This window comes from Balaenoptera musculus, chromosome 20 (genome assembly GCF_009873245.2).
Source record: "Balaenoptera musculus isolate JJ_BM4_2016_0621 chromosome 20, mBalMus1.pri.v3, whole genome shotgun sequence".
Classification (NCBI taxonomy): domain Eukaryota; kingdom Metazoa; phylum Chordata; class Mammalia; order Artiodactyla; family Balaenopteridae; genus Balaenoptera; species Balaenoptera musculus.
This window is the reverse complement of record NC_045804.1, coordinates 50,112,820-50,130,521: the sequence shown is the minus strand read 5'-3', so window position 1 is coordinate 50,130,521 and position 17,702 is coordinate 50,112,820. Positions and strand designations below refer to the sequence as shown.

General features: G+C 47.1%; 2 protein-coding genes across 2 annotated transcripts; both read left to right on the top strand.

Annotated features, from left to right (window-relative positions):
* Positions 1-1,035: 1,035 nt before the first annotated feature.
* Positions 1,036-3,200, top strand: GLTPD2 (glycolipid transfer protein domain containing 2). Its single transcript, XM_036835405.1, has 4 exons — positions 1,036-1,705; positions 1,812-1,876; positions 2,133-2,299; positions 2,399-3,200. Exons 1-4 carry the CDS (start codon positions 1,600-1,602, stop codon positions 2,913-2,915), a joined length of 855 nt encoding a protein of 284 aa, XP_036691300.1. The 5' UTR covers positions 1,036-1,599; the 3' UTR covers positions 2,916-3,200.
* A 5,663-nt stretch (positions 3,201-8,863) lies between these two features.
* On the top strand, positions 8,864-10,963 carry PSMB6 (proteasome 20S subunit beta 6). The gene is made up of 6 exons (XM_036838362.1): positions 8,864-9,080; positions 9,504-9,571; positions 9,900-10,031; positions 10,147-10,276; positions 10,475-10,619; positions 10,745-10,963. The coding sequence occupies exons 1-6, from the start codon at positions 8,979-8,981 to the stop codon at positions 10,885-10,887; spliced, it is 720 nt and encodes a 239-aa protein (XP_036694257.1). The 5' UTR covers positions 8,864-8,978; the 3' UTR covers positions 10,888-10,963.
* Positions 10,964-17,702: the final 6,739 nt, after the last annotated feature.

Here is a 17,702-nt window from a genome sequence, read left to right as displayed (position 1 = left end):
TGCTTGCCCTTCATACACATTCCTTTGTCTATTCAATATATACTTATTTAGAAATAATGTGTTTTGGCCCAGGCAATATTCTAAACGCTAAATAGAGCAGCCACCAAGAAAAGGCCCCTGTCTTCATCAGAGCTCACATTCCAGGGGGGAGACAGACGATAAATTCTCCAATGGACCCTGAGCTCTGTGAAGGCACATTTGTCTTCATGGAGCCTAGTACAGGGCCTGGCATGTGGAGGTGGTTAATAAAGGTTGGTTTGATGAATGATTGAGGAATCAATCTGGAGATTAAAAAAAGTAAACTGCAAAAATGTAAAAGGTGACAGCCTAAACTATATAATTGAGACCTCAGGCATGCAGATTAAGATAAGGTCCCCTGGGGGGCTTCCCTGGTGGCACAGTGGTTGAGAATCTGCCTGCTAATGTAGGGGACACGGGTTCGAGCCCTGGTCTGGGAAGATCCCACATGCCGCGGAGCGACTAGGCCCGTGAGCCACAACTACTGAGCCTGCGCGTCTGGAGCCTGTGCTCTGCAACAAGAGAGGCCGTGATAGTGAGAGGCCCACGCGCGCACCGCGATGAAGAGTGGCCCCCGCTTGCCACAACTAGAGAAAGCCCTCGCACAGAAACGAAGACCCAACGCAGACAAAAATAAATTAATTTTAAAAATAATAATAAATTTTTTTTTAAAAAAGGTCCCCTGGGCTTCCCTGGTGGCGCAGTGGTTGAGAATCCGCCTGCCAATGCAGGGGACACGGGTTTGAGCCCCGGTCCGGGAAGAACCCACATGCCGCGGAGCAACTAAGCCCGTGCGCCACAACTACGGAGCCTGCGCTCTAGAGCCCGAGAGCCACAACTACTGAAGCCCGTGCACCTAGAGCCCGTGCTCCGCAACGAGAAGCCACCGCAATGAGAAGCCCGCGCGCCGCAACGAAGAGTAGCACCGGCTCACCGCAACTAGAGAAAGCCCGCGCGCGGCGACGAAGACCCAACGCAGCCAAAAATAAATAAATAAATTTATAAAATAAAAAAAATAATAATAATAAGATAAGGTCCCCTGGGGACAGGATAGAGAATTTAGAAGTGGGTGTTCTCTGAATCCCAGGTGCTCCATGCTTGAACTTAAAAGGTAAGATTTATGGAGCAATTGTGGTAAGCTTTTCCATTTACAGTGTTTGCACATGTGATATCATTTAATCCTCACATGAAGCCTGCAAAAGAACATATTATTATCCTCAATGTACAGTGGAGGGAACTCAGGCCCAGAGTCAACTTAGGGTCCACCATTGCTCAGTGGGGAAACTGGTTTTGACCTCAGCCTCTCCTCACAATACCCAGGCTTCCTCTTACTACAACCTGGCCTTACAGGGAAGGGAAATGTAGCGACGTGTCACTGCTACCGAACCCCCAGATCCTCTTCATCCAGTCCCTCTCTCCTCAGATGCTGCCCTCTCGGGCAAAGGGCACAGGGAAGGGGGACTTAGTAGGTTAATTATTAACCCTTTGCGCCTCAGGCACTGCGGCTTCTCTCCCCTCCTAGAGGCGAAGGGACAAGGCCTGGCAGGGGCTGGTGAGGGGGCGGCGGTCCCTGCAGCAGCCATGCGGGTCCCACTGCCTCAGCCGGTCCCTTGGCGCTGGTTGCGCAGTGCGATTCCTCTTGCTATCTTCACACTACTGCTTGTTTATCTCTGGGCTCGGAGCCTCCGTGAGTACCCCTTCCCTCACCTGCTCTGGGAGGAACCGGGGAATCCAGGCCCTTGAGACCTAAGGTCTCTCCTCAAGCCCTCGCTGCTCTGTTTCACTTCCCTCAGGTGCCCTCTCAGGCTGCAGACCTGGGGCCCAGTCCTGCATTGCCAGGGAACCGCCTTCTTTCCAGGTATGCTCCCGGAAGGGCTGGGACTGGGAGCTCCAGGTAGGACTCTGGGCAGGGGGAAGTGGACCAGGCTGAGGATCTGATGAAGGGCAGGCCCTCCTCCTCCTCTCCCTTCTCCCGTCAGAAGCTGAGAATACAGCAAGAGGGACACCATGTAGATCTTAGGAATAATTTCTTCAGAGCCCAACTGGGCTGCTTGGCGAACCCAGCAAGCTAGGGGTTCTGCTCCCACTCCTTTCCCCTCCTATCCCACCCCCAGGTCCGGCAACAGTCGGGACCCTTGGAGGCCCCGGAACGGGAAGAGCCTCAGTGTCTGGGCCCTCAGGGGATGCTGGGCCGCATGATGAGGCCGTTCCGCGCCAGTCTGAACCCGGAAAGGGATGTGGAGTTGTCGCAGTACCTGGCAGGATGGAGGGAGCTAGTCCGGTGAGTGGTCTCTCCCCCGACCCCATCCAGTCCCCGCCTCTTTGTGCCTCCATCGCCCTCTCTCAAACCTTCCTACCCTTCCCACCATCACACACACAGGTTCCTAGCTCCCCTCGGCTCCATCTTCGCCTTCGCCACAAGCGAGGCCTCCGCCAAAGTGACAGCCCTCGAGGCTCTGGTGCACGGCCCAGAGGCCGCGCACTACACGTCGCTGGCGACCATGGTGGCGTGGGAGCGGCCCGGAATCGCCCCACGACTCTCGGCCGGGTGCCCGGGCTCACTGACGATGCTCTTGCTGCACCGTGCGCTACGCTGGTCCCAGCTCTGCCTCCACCGGGTGGCGACCGGGATGCTCGGAGGCCCGGACGCTGGCGCTCAGTGCAGCGACGCCTACGGCACGGCCCTGGCTCCGCACCACCCCTGGTTCGTCCGTCAGGCCGCCCACCTCGCATTCCTCGCCTTCCCGGGTCGCGGCCGCTTGCTCGAGCTGGCGTGTCCGGGTTCCAAAGAGGCGGAGGCGCGGAACGCGCTGGTCCGGGCCGCGGGCACCCTAGAGGACGTCTACAACCGTACTCAGAGCTTGCTGGCCGAAGGCGGCCTGCTCGAGCTGGCCTGACGCCTACTGGCCGGAGGAAGGAAGCGCCCTGGGGAGGGGTCGGTGCAGCTCCAGGTTGAGCCCTTGGCCCCGCCTCCTGGTGCCGGGGGCGTGGTCGCCATATACCCCGCCTCCTTGGTGACGTCACCCCTGGAGGCTCACCTCGATAGGGGTGGGTTTTTTAGACCCTGCCTCTAACCGCAATCTCCGGGAAAAGGGAGGAGCTGTGGGAAATAAAAAGTATTCTTTGGGACTTCCCTGGTGGCAGTGGTTGAGAATCCGCCTGCCAATGCAGGGGACCCGGGTTTGAGCCCTGGTCCGGGAAGATCCCACATGCAGCGGAGCAACTAAGCCCGTGAGTCACAACTACTGAGACTGTGCTCTAGAGCAGCGAACCACAACTACTGAGCCCACAGGCCTAGAGCCCTTGCTCAGCAACAAGAGAAGGCACCGCAGTGAGAATCCTGCACGGCAAGGAAGAGTAGCCCCTGCTCACCGCAAGTAGAGAAAAGCCCGTGCACAGCAACGAAGACCCAACGCAGCCTAAAATAAATAAATAAATAAATTTATTTTTAAAAAAGTATTCTTTGGTAGCCGTCGATTTAGGGCGTTTTGTGTGATGACAGCAGGTGCTTAAGGGAAACAGGAAAAAATAGACGTGGGAAGATGTGTCATCCCTGTTTCCGGCTGCCGAGAGACTCACGCTACTCCTGGCCTATGTCAACCACTCCTACAGCTTCAGTTGCCAACTACATGCCAAGTCTCCAGACCAGACCTGTCCCCTGAGCTCCAGCCCCCAGAAAGCTCCAGCCCCAGGTGTCTTTCCTGGACACCTCCACAGCCACCACAAATGCAACACATCCAAGGTGAATCCAGTCACCTCCTCCCAGAACTGCACTTCTTCTTGTGTTTCCTATCTCAGTAAGTGACACCCTTTCCTGTCAACTACCCAAGGCTAAAACCTGTGCGTCTTGCCTCACGCCAAGCAGGTGCTCAGCTCAGTAATGTATGTTTATTAAATGACTCCACTCCCACTATTGTAAACAAAGTTACACACTGATAATTCCCAAATTATAACTCCAACCCACTTTCCCCTGGACTCCAGAATACTATATATCACTTCCTTATTCCACATCTCCACTTGGATTTCAACTAGAGATAGCAAACTTAACAAGTCCAAAACTGAGCTTCCAATATTCTCTCCTCCCAAAATACTCCACAGTCCTCGCTAGCTCAGTAAACGACAATTCCATTCTTCCAGGTCCTTAAGCCAAAACCCTTGCAGTCATTCTGACTCTTTGGTTTCTCTTTCATCATACCCACCTCCGAGCAGTCAGAATCTATTTCTCACTATCTCCACTGCTACCAGCCTTGTCAACTTCATCTATCACCTGGATTATTGCAATAGCCTCCTAATTGTTTCTCTCTCCCATACTTGGCGTCCCTACAGTGTATTTTCAATAGAGCAGCCAAAGTGATCTTTAAAATGTAAAGCATATCATGTCACTTCCCTGCTCAAAACTTTCCAATGGCTTCCTATTGCAGGAAATTTTCTGGATCATATTTTCAGTTGAGAATGATGAAAAGCTTCTCAAAGGCCCTATATGATCTGATTGCACTAGCCAAACTGGCCTCGTCAGTATTCATTGAATATGTCAGGCATGATCCTGCCTCATGACTTTGCACTTGCTCTTCCCTCTGTCCAGAATGCTTTACCCCAAAATATACAAATGACTTCCCTCCTTCCTTCTGATCTTTATTTAAATGTCTCTCCAGTGAGACCTTCCCTGATTATTCTTTCTAAAATTTCAACACACACACACACACACACACACACACACACACATCATCCTATCTCCCTTCCTTGCTTTTTCTTCTCAATATGATTCACTATTTAACATGCTGTATATTGTACTTATTTTTTTGTCTCCCTTAATACATGTAAGTTCCATGGGGGCTAGGAATATCTGTCTACTTTGTTCCCTGATGTACTTCCAGTACCTCAAACTGTGCCTGGCACCTAGTAGACATTCAACAGCTTTTGTTGAATGAATGTATGAGCAATAAAAATAGTTCACATGGCTGGAGACAAGAGTGTCAAAAAGAAAAGAGGGGATTGCACAACAAAGTAAATGTACTTCATGCTACTGAATTGTACACCAAAAATGGTTAAAATGCTAAATTTTATGTTATTTATATTTTATTACAATAAAAAATTTAGAAGTAAATAAGAGATGTGATTCCAGACAGGTGGGCAGGAGCGAGTACATGAAGGGCCTTATAAACTACGTTATAGACATAGGACTTTATCTTGAGAGTTAATTTTAAGTGGGGGATTGTCTGGATCATATTTTCAATTCAAAACACCAGCTCCAGGGACTCTCTGGTGGTCCAGTGAGTTAAGAATCCATCTTGCAATGCAGGGGACGCTGGTTCAATCCCTGGTCAGTGAATTAAGATCCCACATGCTGCAGAGCAACTAAGCCCACGTGCTGCAACTACAGAGCCCACCCGCCACAACTAAGGAGCCCCCGTGCTCTGGAACCCATGCATTCTGGAGCCTTCACACCACAATTAGAGAGAAGACCATGCACCACAACGAAAGATCCTACGTGCCACAACTAAGACCCGACGTGGCGAATAAATAAATAAATAAATATTAAAAAAAAAAAAAAAAGCACCAGCTCCAGCTGCAGTATGTAGAAATAGTATGGCAGGTTCATAGGAGGACTACTCCACACAGTAACAGCAAAATACACATTCTTCTCAAGTGCACATGCAACATTCTCCAGGATGGACCATAGGGTAGGCCACAAAAAAGTCTCAATTAATTTAAAAAGGTTGAAGTCACAAAATATTCTCCAACTAAACTGGAGTGAAATTAGAAATCAATAGCAAAAGGGAATTTGGGAAATTCACAAGTATGTGGAAAGTAAAAAAACACACTCCTAACCAACCACTGGGTCAAAGAAGAAATCACAGGGAAAATATTTTGAGGTTAGTGAAAATGAAAACAAAACATACCAAAACTTGGGATGCAGCATAAGCAGTGCTCAGAAGGAAATGTGTAGCTATGAATGCCTATATTAAAAATGAAGAAAGATCTCAAATCAACAGCTTAACCTTCTACCTTAATAAACTAGAAAAAGAAAAGCAGGGAATTCCCTGGCAGTTCAGTGGTTAGGACTCCCTGCTTCCACTGCATGGGGCCTGGGTTCAATCCTTACTTGGGGAACTAAGATCCTGCAAGCCACGTGTCACAGCTGAAAAGAAAAGAAAAGAAAAGAAAAAGGAGAGCAAACTAAATCTAAAGAAAGCAGAAGGAAGGAAATAATAAAGATTAGGGTGTAAATAAATGAAATAGAAAACAGAAAAACAATAGAATCAACTAAAACAAAAGTTGGCTCTTTGAGAAGACCACTAAGACTGATGAACCTTTAGCTAGACTGACCAAGAAAAAAGAGAGAAGACTCAAATTATTAAAATCAAAAATGAAAGAGGGGATGCTGTGGAGCAACTAAGCCCGTGCGCCACAACTACTGAGCCTGCGCTCTAGAGCCCGTGCGCCACAACTACTGAGCCTGCGCTCTAGAGCCCGTGCGCCACAACTACTGAGCCTGCGCTCTAGAGCCCGTGCGCCACAACTACTGAGCCTGCGCTCTAGAGCCCGTGAGCCAGAACTACTGAGCCTGCGCTCTAGAGCCCGTGCGCCACAACTACTGAGCCTGCGCTCTAGAGCCCGTGCGCCACAACTACTGAGCCTGCGCTCTAGAGCCCGTGCGCCACAACTACTGAGCCTGCGCTCTAGAGCCTGTGAGCCACAACTACTGAGCCTGTGTGCTGCCACTACTGAAGCCTGTGCGCCTAAAGCCTGTGCTCCACAACAAGAGAAGCCACCGCGGTGAGAAGCCCGCACACCACAACGAAGAGTAGTCCCTGCTTGCCACAACTAGAGAAAGCACGCACACAGCAATGAAGACCCAATGCAGCCAAAAAAAAAAAAAAAAAGAATTTATAGAAGAAAATAAAAAAGAGTATTAAAAAAAAAAAATGAGGGACTTCCCTGGTAGCTTAGTGGTTAAGAATCCGCTTGCCAATGCAGGGGACACAGGTTCGAGCCCCGGTCCAGGAAGATCCCACATGCCGCAGAGCAACTAGGCCCGAGTGCCACAACTACTGAGCCTGCAAGCCACAATTACTGAGCCCGCGTGCCACGACTACTGCAGCCTGCGTGTCTAGAGCCTGTGCTCTGCGACAAAGAGAAGCCGCCACAATGAGAAGCCTGCACACCACAACGAAGAGTAGCCCCCGCTCGCCACAACTAGAGAAAGCCCACGCACAGCAACAAAGACCCAACGCAGCCAATAAATTAATTAATTAATTAATTAATTAAAAAAAAAAAAAAGAAGAAAGAAAGAGGGGGAGTTCCCTGATGGCCTAGTGGTTAGGATTCCGGGCTTTCACTTCTGTGGCCCGGGTTCAATCCTTGGTCAGGAACTGAGATCCTGCAAAAAAAAAAAAGAAGAGGAAACATTACTAACGATCTTACAGAAATAAAAAGTATTATAAGGAAATACTATAAACAATTGTAGGCCAATAAAGTAGATAACCTAAATGAAATGGACAAATTCCTAAAAAGACACACACTAGCAAACCTGACTCAAGAATAAATACAAAATCTGGGACTTCCCTGGTGATCCAGTGGTTAAGAATCTCCCTTCCAGGGACTTCCCTGGTGGCGCAGTGGTTAAGAATCGGCCTGCCAATGCAGGGGACACGGGTTTGAGCCCTGGTCTGGGAAAATCCCACATGCCACGGAGCAACTAAGATGCCACTAAAAAGAAAGCCCGTACGCAGCAATGAAGACCCAACGCAGCCGAAAATAAATAAATTAATTAAATTAAAAAGAAAGTGAGAAGACAGTCCATATTTGCAAATTGTATGTCTGATAAAGGTGTAGTATGTAGAATATAAACAGAACTCTTACAATTAGGAGTATGGGATTAACAGATGCAAAGTACTATACATAAAATAGATAAGCAACAATGATTTACTGTATAGCACAGGGAGCTATACTCAATATCTTGTAATAGCCTATAATGGAAATATATATATATAACTTAATCACTTTGCTATACACAATATTGTAAATCAACTATACTTCAATTTTTTTTAAAGTTTGATGAAGGGAGTTCCCTAGTGACCGAGTGGTTAGGATTCTGGGCTTTCACTGCCGGGGCCCCGGGGTTTAGTCCCTGGTTGGGGAACTAGGATCCCACAAGCCGCGCGGTGCAGCAAAAGAAAAAAAAAGAAAAGAAAAAGTTTGATGCTTTGCTCGTGAAGGGAAAAAAACCCACTCATAACTCAACAATAAAAAGATAACCCAATTTTAAAACAGGCAAAGGACTTAAATAGATATTTTTCAAAAGAAGATATGCAAATGGTTAATCAGCGCATGAAAATATGTTCAATGTCACTCATCACAGAGAAAAGCAAAAACAACAACAACAACAACCCCACAAGATATCACTTCACACCCACTAGGATGGGTAAAATTAAAAATGCACCACAAAAATTAGGAAGTGGAGAAATCGGAATCCTCATTCATGGCTGGTGAGAATGTAAAACGAGGCAGCTGCTGTGGAAAAGCTGTCAGTTCCTTAAAATGTTAAAAAGTTACTAAATGACCCAACAATTTCACTCCTAGTATATACGCCTAAGTATATACCTAAGAGAAATGAAAACATAGTGCGGTCATTCTAAATCGGAGACGCTCAAGTCTATCCTGAAGCCTCTTTGAATCGCAACTCCGATCGGATATATCAGTTCCGCGTACACCGATAGGAAAGTAGTTTTTCCAGACGGTTTGGAGCTGTTTGTTTCTTTTTTGTTTTTGGTTTCTTTGTTTGCCACCCACGCTGCCATCAAGCTCTCACGGTCGCAAAGAACGTTCACCACACATTCCTTTTCCTTTCTGCCGTCAACCGTGGCGCAGCTTCGCCCCCAGAAGGCCTCAGAGCACGACTAAAGAGAGTGACGGAGCGCTTTACGACAGTTGCTTTGTGGCCGTACCGGAGGAGGAAGATGGCGGCCACCTTAGTAGCTGCTCGGGGAGCGTGCCCAGCACCAGCCTGGGGGCCTGAGGCCATTACCCCCGACTGGGAAAACCGGGAAGTCTCAACAGGGGTGAGGAAGGACTCGGGGTTCACGAGATATGCACAAGGATTGAAGCGATGGAAAGATAAGGCTGGAGTGGGTTGGGAGAACTGGAGGGGCGGGGAAGAGAGGTGGTCTGTGTGATGCGCTCAGGCAGGGGAGGAGGTATCCTAAGGACGCTGGAGTGGTGTGGGAGGAGGTAGAAGGTAGGCTGAAGCGTGGAGTTCTGGAATCTTGCAGGACGAAAGCTTAAAGTCAGGGTGGACCTTTGGGAACTTGAAGATTGGATTTCTGGTATTCTGCGGGTTATTGAGAACCCCATGAGATTTGACGATGTGTTGGTGGCGCACGACTTTCTCATACTCTAGGGACTGGATAGACGGATCATTAAGGTTTGTGTATGCTGGAGAATATGGAGAGGCCCAGACTCACCCCTTTCTCCTCTTTTTCCAGACCACTATCATGGCTGTGCAATTTGATGGGGGCGTGGTTCTGGGAGCCGACTCCAGAACAACCACTGGGTGAGCTCAGGACAGATATGTGAAAGGTCTTCTCCCCACCTTTCCCTTCCTTCCTTCCTTGCCTGCCAGCCCATCCTTACCCTCCATAGACTACTGTGGGAAGGGAGGTTTCTCCCCTCCCGGGAGATAAGGATTTGTTCCAGCTTCTACTGCTTCGTAGTTCTCTTCACCTTTTGGTGAACTTCTTGCAAAAGTTTGTTCTCCAGCCTGCTTCAGTTTAGATGAGAACTAACAGGAAATACTGGAATTCCTGTTGAGGGAGTGGATAGTAAAAGATGAAAGTGGGAGACAGGTGGGGTCCTTCCCTCACTATTCTGCTATCCTGCAGGTCGTACATCGCCAATCGAGTGACTGACAAGCTGACCCCTATTCACGACCGTATTTTTTGCTGCCGCTCAGGCTCAGCAGCTGATACCCAGGCAGTAGCTGACGCAGTCACTTATCAGCTTGGTTTCCACAGGTACTTGTGGGCAGGGGGGGAGCAAGTATCTGAAAGGAGTTGGGACCTGAGGAGCTGAATAGTCTGACTCCCAGGTCCTGACACTGCCTTCCCTATGACTCCCTTCACCTTCTAGCATTGAGCTGAATGAGCCTCCGCTGGTACACACGGCAGCCAGCCTCTTTAAGGAGATGTGTTACCGATACCGAGAGGACCTGATGGCAGGAATCATCATTGCGGGCTGGGACCCCCAAGAAGGGGGGCAGGTCAGATACCACAACCCTGAGAACATTGGAACCATGCCTTTCATTCTCTCCCCACCGCAGGCATTTTCTACTTCTCTTTCCAGTCTCTACATCACTTACTATTAACTTTTCGCAGACCAGTTCCGCAGTGGACAGGCGAACATATGTGTGTTGTGGGGAGGGTACAAATGGTGACACTCTTCTTCCTCCGTCTGGCAGGTGTATTCGGTACCCATGGGGGGTATGATGGTAAGACAGTCCTTTGCCATCGGGGGCTCCGGGAGTTCCTATATCTATGGCTATGTCGATGCTACCTACCGGGAGGGCATGACCAAGGAAGAATGTCTGCAATTCACTGCCAATGGTGAGAACTGCGGCTTCTGGGTCTGTGAGCATAAATCCCCATACTCAAGCCAGGTCAGCATTCCTCTTTCCTTGCCATGATCCCAGCATCTGACTCCAATCCCAACTTTCTTCTTTTCTCCACAGCTCTTGCTTTGGCCATGGAGCGGGATGGCTCCAGCGGAGGGGTGATCCGCCTGGCAGCCATTGCAGAATCAGGGGTAGAGCGGCAGGTACTTTTGGGAGACCAGATTCCCAAATTCACCATTGCCACTTTACCACCTCCCTGAATCCTAGGATTCTAAGATACAACAAGAGACACCCCATACTGATGACAAAATTCAATAAACAGTTTGTCAGTGAGAATCTGTGTGCTTTGGGGTTCTTTTCTTAACCTCAAACCTGAACTCCTCTGGCCCATTTCCGTTTGTATAAACCACTGCCCTGAGGGAGCTGGAGAGGACCCTTCTCCAGGCCATCATGCCCCACACTTTCGTTAGCATATCCAGGTCTTTGTGACACTGGTGTGGCTGGCGTGGAGGCTCCCAGCAAATGGCCCACTCCCCTCCCTGTTTAAGCCTAAGGGGGAACTCAGAGTTCTGATAGAGACTGGAGTCACCTCCCCTCAGCCTGCCTCCTGCCTCCTGGCAGGCTACTGGCCCTAAAGTCAGAAGGACTCCACATGTCCGGCCCAGGCTCACAGTCCCCTCTCTTCACAGTCACCTCTGTCACCTCATCTTGTCAGAAGCAGCAGTGTGACTTCTTTGGCTTTTGGGAGGAAGTTGGACCTTGGTGCACATGGAGTTTAAGTTTGACCTTGAGTGGGAGAGGGCGGCCACTGGGAGTGCTGTGGGTCGGCTCCAGAAGCCACCATTCCCATGGGGAGGTGATAGGAAGTGACCTTTCAGCCCCACGGATAGGAAATGAGAGCGGGCTCTGGCCCCTGCAGGACGGTCCCCACTCCAGCCAAGTGCTCATTGACAGTGACCGACAGTCTTGCCCTAATCTACATTTCTCCAGTCTATGGATAAGGGAACTGTGGAAGCCACATTTGAAAACCTGGTTCTAGAATATAATCCTACCCTGGAGGATTTCGGGGGGTACAGAGGAGGCTTCCTAAGGAGGTGGTGAGTTCCTGAATTAAGTGAAGAAGGATCTCGCACCCCAAACATGTGTATCTCAAAAGAACCAGTGCAGAGCTTTTGATTTTCTGCAAAACCTGTTCTCCCGGTCCTCCCAGTCTCAAGGCATCTTCGATTCCTCTTTCGCTTGTACTCCACAGTCCTGAGAACTCTACATCCCTCAACAGAAAGGCCTTTCCTGACCACCTGAATTTTAAGAAACACCACCCTCCTCCACCCTGCTCTCACATTACCTGTTTAATTTTCTTCATAGCAGTACTTACCGCTATCTCCTATTACCATGCTTATTTATTTATTGTCTGCCTCCCCTACCAGAAAGCAACTTCAGTGAGAAGAGAGAACTCCTTGTGCTTGATTCACTGATATATTTTCAATGCCTGGCAGGGAGTGGACATTTGATATTCATGGAACGAATACGCTCCCTAGCCCCATCTGCTGTCCTGCCTACCCCGCAACCGCTCCAAACTGCTCTCACCACACTCAACTCTGAAGCTTGGTTTCAGCAAACCTACTTACTGCTAGGCACACCTGGGCGCTGCATGAGATCAGCTGCCTCCTGTTCCCCACTCCTGCGTCCTCACTCCCACCCCATGCTGCACTTCCCACCTCAGCCCCATAACAGCCCTGGTGTCATGGTCCCCATCTCTCCAAAACATATGCACATACACACAGCACTTGGCAATTCTCAGTGTATTTAATAAGAAGGTCATGAGGGATCTGAGGGAGCCAGACACTGGGATGACTGAGAAGGCCGGGAAAGGAAGGTTGCCAAGGCCTCCTGGAAGTTCAGCCCCTGGTTGTCCCCTTCAAATGGTGGAGTCATTGGCCGATGCTATGTCATGCAGCTGGTGGCGGAAGGAGAGACGGGCTTTCCTGCTGAAGTAGGCGCCAGACCCAAGGGACAGTATCCCTCCCTCAGCCACAATGGGGGCTACAGCTGGGCTGGGATCTGGATCTGGAGGGGCAGCTGGATCCAGGCCTAAAAGGGAGATTGGAGGGGGAAGAAGGGAGTTGTGGGTCAGGAGGAGGAAAGAGGCCAGGGAACCTAGGGGGTGAGTGTCGCTAGCATCAGCAGGGAGAGGAGAGGGGACGTTGGCAGCAGGGCTGGCTTCCCTGGCCTGTGACCTATGCACTGGACATGGGGCCACACTCAGAAGGGCCCCCATGCTTGGTGTAATGCTCTGCTGTCACTGTCTTGAAATTCTTAACAATTTTTTTAATAAGGGGGTCCCACTTCTCCATTTCGCACTGGGCCCTGCAAAGTGTTTAGCCAATCATTTGGCGAAGTGATAGATCCACCTCCCGCACAGGGGGCAGATTATCCTTTTCCCTTCCCTGATTTGAGCATTTACCTTTCTCCCTGATGCAGTTTGTCTGTCTGCCTGGCAGCCCACCTTTTCCTCTGTCTCCCCCATACCTGCTCCTCTTTCAGTCCCCCGCTGTCTCCGGCACCCACACCATGGGAAACACCATGCCCCCTTCAGACCCATCTCAATAATGGATGAGACTGGGATGCTGACAATGGCCAGGAGCGCCCTAGGAGGGGTGTGGTTTCCAAGCCCCTCCACTGTGGGCAAAACTACCACTCAGCCTCAGACCGCCTGGTGATTATAGGTGCCAGGAGATGGAAGGGGGAGAAGAGGGAGGAGGGAAGGGGTGGGTGATCCCCCACTCAAACACCTATCCTTTTGTGCCTCCTTAATTTTGGGGTTGTCTCTGATCCCCATGGAGAAGCAGGAGAAGACTAGGAGGGGAGGCATGGTGGAGACAGACACACAAGTGCCGGCACAGACAGATGCAGTGAAAATTCATCGCAGCAATGCCAGACAACTTGGTGCCAGGCTGGACCCTGCTGGGGATTCATTTGTATTTTATTTTATTTTTTGTTAATATTTATTTATTTGGCTGCGCCGGGTCTTAGTTGCGGCACGTGGGATCTGCGTTGCCATGTGCGGGATCTTTTAGTTGCGGCCTGTGGGATCTAGTTCTCTGACCAGGGATTGAACCCGGGCCCCCTGCATTGGGAGCGTGGAGTCTTAGCCACTGGACCACCAGGGAAGTCCCTCATTTGTATTTTAGAATGAGATTCATTTGTATTTAGAATGCCCAAGATGTAAAAAATTGAAAGAATAGTTTACTTTTTTAGAACAAGAAACTTCACTAGTTAGGGAAATGTTATGTTCTCAAATGGTCCAGTAGCTCTCAACCCCTTTTATGAAAATAGTTGTAATTGATTAATTATGCTGTGCCAGGTAGATTCTAGGGACTTTTACATGTTATCTCACTTGATAGTGTCAATGATTTTTTTTTTTTTTTTTTTTGTGGCCACGCTGTGCAGCATGTGGAATATTAGTTCCCGGACCAGGGACCGAATCCATGCCCCCTGCATTGAGAGTCTGAACCACTGGACCACCAGGGAAGTCCCTTTTTGTTTTTAACGTCAATGATCTTTTAAAGTAAGTGTTATTATTATGCTGATTTCAGAGATGAGGAATCAGAGGCACTGAGAGATTAGGTAGCTTGCCCAAGGTCACACAGGCAGTTATCAGAAGAGCAGTACTTTCCCTCACCCTCTTCACTCTGACCCCAGAGTCCACTCTGTTAACTGCCACACTGAGCTTCCCAAGCATGTTCCTGGCAGGTATTGATGTCCTCAGCCAGGTGTAGGGCAGCCAGAGCCCGGGCTGGGAGCCTCAGGTCCACAGTATGCTAACCAAGGACTCTAAATGCCCTCCAAGAGCTATATTATCATTCCCTAAGGGTATCATGATGTGGGAAAGGTTGGAAAGCACTGCTGACTATGCTGCCTGACTGAAATCTGCTATTTTATTTTATTTCTTTTTAAATTTAATTTTTATTTTATATTGGAAAATCTGTTTTTTAAATTAACTTTATGGAAGTAAAAATTTACATACAATTTAATGCACACATTTTAGTGTACAGTTCTATGAGTTTTGACAAGTGCATACACCCATGTAATCACCACCTGAATCAAGATATAGGACATCTCCATCACCAAGTTCCCTGTGTGGCCTTTACTGTCCCTCTTTTTCCCCACTCCCTGCCACAGGCAACTACTGATCTGATTTCCATCACTATAGATTGGTTTTTCTGTTCCAGAACTTTATATTAATGGAATCATATAGTACTACTCTTTTGTGTATGCTTCTTTCAGCATAAGGGTTTTGAAATTCACCCGTGTTGTATGTATTAACAGTTTGTATTTTTTGTAATAACAACTTTATTGAGAAATAATTCATGCGCCATAAAATTCACCCTTTAAAGTCTACAATTCAGTGGTTTTTTACTATATTCACAGAGGTGTGCAACCATCACAACTAATGTTATAACCACCTCATCACCCTCAAAAGAAACCCTGTACCCATTAGCAGTCACTCCCCTGTCCTTCTCCCCAGCTACTGTCCCAGCTATGGTCTCTTTGGATTTACTTATTCTGGACATTTCATAGAAATGGAATCATATAATATGTGGTCCTTTGTGTCTGGCTTCTTTCGCTTAGCATAATGTTTCAAGGTCCATCCCTGTTGTAGCATGTATCAGTACATCATTCCTTTTTATGGCTGAATAATATTCCATGGTAGGGATACACCACATTTTGTTTATCCATTCATTACTTGATGGACATTTTGGTTTGTGTCTACTTTTTCGCTATTTGAATAATACTACTATGGACATTCGTGTACAGGTTTTTGTGAGGGCATACATTTTCAATCCTTTTTGGAATATACTTAGGAGTGGAATCGCTGGGCCATGTGGTAACTCTACGCTTAACATTTTGAAACTGTTTCCAAGGTGGCTGTACCATTTTACACTTTATTCATTTTTACTGCTGAGTAATAGTCTATAGGCCACAAATTAATCAAAATAAAAAACCTCTGCTTTTCCAAAGGCACCATTATTTTATTTATTTATTTATTTTGGCCACGCTGAGTGGCTGGGCCCCAGCAGTGAAAGAGCCAAATCCTACTGGACCAACAGGGAATTCCCAAAAGGCACCATTATTTTAAAAAGACAAGCCACATTCTGGGTGAAAATATTTGCAATACATATATCTGATGAAGGATTTGTATCCAAAATATATAAAGAACTCTTACAAATCAATAATAAGACAAATAACATGGTTTTTTAAAAAATCAGTGAAAGAACTGAACACTTAAAAAGAGATATAAAAATGGTCAATAAGCACATGAAACATGGTCAACATCATTAGTCATCAGAGAAATGCAAATAAAACTATGATGATGTACTATTTTACACTTATTAGCATGGCTAACACTAAAAAGATAGACAATATCAAATGTTGGCCATGCTGCAGAACAAATGGAATTATCATACATAGATTTTGGAAATGTAAAACAGAACAACCATTTTGGAAAACAGTGTGGCAGTTCCTTTTACCCCCTATCTTAAAATATTTCACTTATTTAAAAAGTGCTTTTTCGGAGCTGGAGGAATCAGGCTCCCTGACTTAAAACTATACCACAAAGCTACAGTAATCAAGACAGTATGGTACTGGCACAAAAACAGAAATATAGACCAATGATACAGGATAGAGTGACCAGAGATAAACCCACACACATATGGGCACCTAATTTACGACAAAGGAGGCAAGAACATACAATGGAGAAAAGACACCCTTTTCAATAAGTGGTGCTGGGAAACCTGGCCAGCTACATGTAAAAGAATGAAATTAGAACACTACCTAACACCATACACAAAAATAAACTGCAAATGGATTAAAGACTTAAATGTAAGACCAGACACTATAAAACTCTTAGAGGAAAACATAGGAAAAACAATCTTTGACATAAACCACAGCAAGATCATTTTTGACCCACCTCCTAGAGTAACGGAAATAAAAACAAAAATAAACAAATGGGACTTAATTCAACTTCAAAGCTTTTGCACAGCAAAGGAAACCATAAACAAGACAAAAAGACGACCCTCAGAATGGGAGAAAATATTTGCAAATGAAACAACAGACAAAGGATTAATCTCCAAAATATACAAACAGCTCATGTGGCTCAATATCAAAAAAACAAATAATCCAGTTAAAAAATGGGCGTAAGACCTAAATAGACATTTCACCAAAGAAGACATACAGATGGACAAGAGGCACATGAAAAAATGCTCAACATCACTAATTATTAGAGAAATGTAAATCAAAACTACAATGAGGTATCACCTCACACTGGTCAGAATGGTCATTATCAAAAAATCTAGAAATGATAAATGCTGCAAAGGGTGTGGTGAAAAGGGAACCTTCCTGCACTATTGGTGGGAATGTAAATTGATACAACCACTATGGAAAACAGTATGGAGGTTCCTTAAAAAACTAAAAATAGAACTACGATGTGACCCAGCAATCCCACTACTGGGCATATACCCTGAGAAAACCATAATTCAAAAAGAGACATGTACCACAATGTTCATTGCAGCACTATTTACAATAGCCAGGACATGGAAGCAACCTAAGTGTCCATCAACAGATGAATGGATAAAGAAGATGTGGCACATATATTCAATGGAATATTACTCAGCCAAAAAAAGGAACGAAATTGAGTTATTTGTAGTGAGGTGGATAGACCTAGTGTCTGTCATACAGAGTGAAGTAAGTCAGAAAGAGAAAAACAAATACCATATGCTAACGCATATATATGGAATCTAAAAATCAAACAAACAAAAATGGTCATGAAGAACCTAGGGGCAAGACGAGAATAAAGACGCAGACCTACTAGAGAATGGACTTGAGGATACAGGGAGGGGGAAGGGTAAGCTGGGACAAAGTGAGAGAGTGGCGTGGACATATATACACTACCAAATGTAAAATAGATAGCTAGTGGGAAGCAGCCACATAGCACAGGGAGATCGGCTCAGTGCTTTGCGATGACCAAGAGGGGTGGGATAGGGAAGATGGGAGGGAGGCTCAAGAGGGAGGGGAT

What these genes read in the sequence shown, in the direction of transcription:
- GLTPD2 (XM_036835405.1), top strand. Translation starts at nt 1,600, where the DNA reads ATGCGGGTCCCACTGCCTCAGCCGGTCCCTTGGCGCTGGTTGCGCAGT. An exon ending in GGGAACCGCCTTCTTTCCAG is followed by an intron (nt 1,877 to 2,132) that starts GTATGCTCCCGG and finishes TCCCACCCCCAG; the next exon opens with GTCCGGCAACAGTCGGGACC. An exon ending in GGATGGAGGGAGCTAGTCCG is followed by an intron (nt 2,300 to 2,398) that starts GTGAGTGGTCTC and finishes TCACACACACAG; the next exon opens with GTTCCTAGCTCCCCTCGGCT.
- PSMB6 (XM_036838362.1), top strand. Translation starts at nt 8,979, where the DNA reads ATGGCGGCCACCTTAGTAGCTGCTCGGGGAGCGTGCCCAGCACCAGCC. An exon ending in ACCGGGAAGTCTCAACAGGG is followed by an intron (nt 9,081 to 9,503) that starts GTGAGGAAGGAC and finishes CTCTTTTTCCAG; the next exon opens with ACCACTATCATGGCTGTGCA. An exon ending in GACTCCAGAACAACCACTGG is followed by an intron (nt 9,572 to 9,899) that starts GTGAGCTCAGGA and finishes GCTATCCTGCAG; the next exon opens with GTCGTACATCGCCAATCGAG.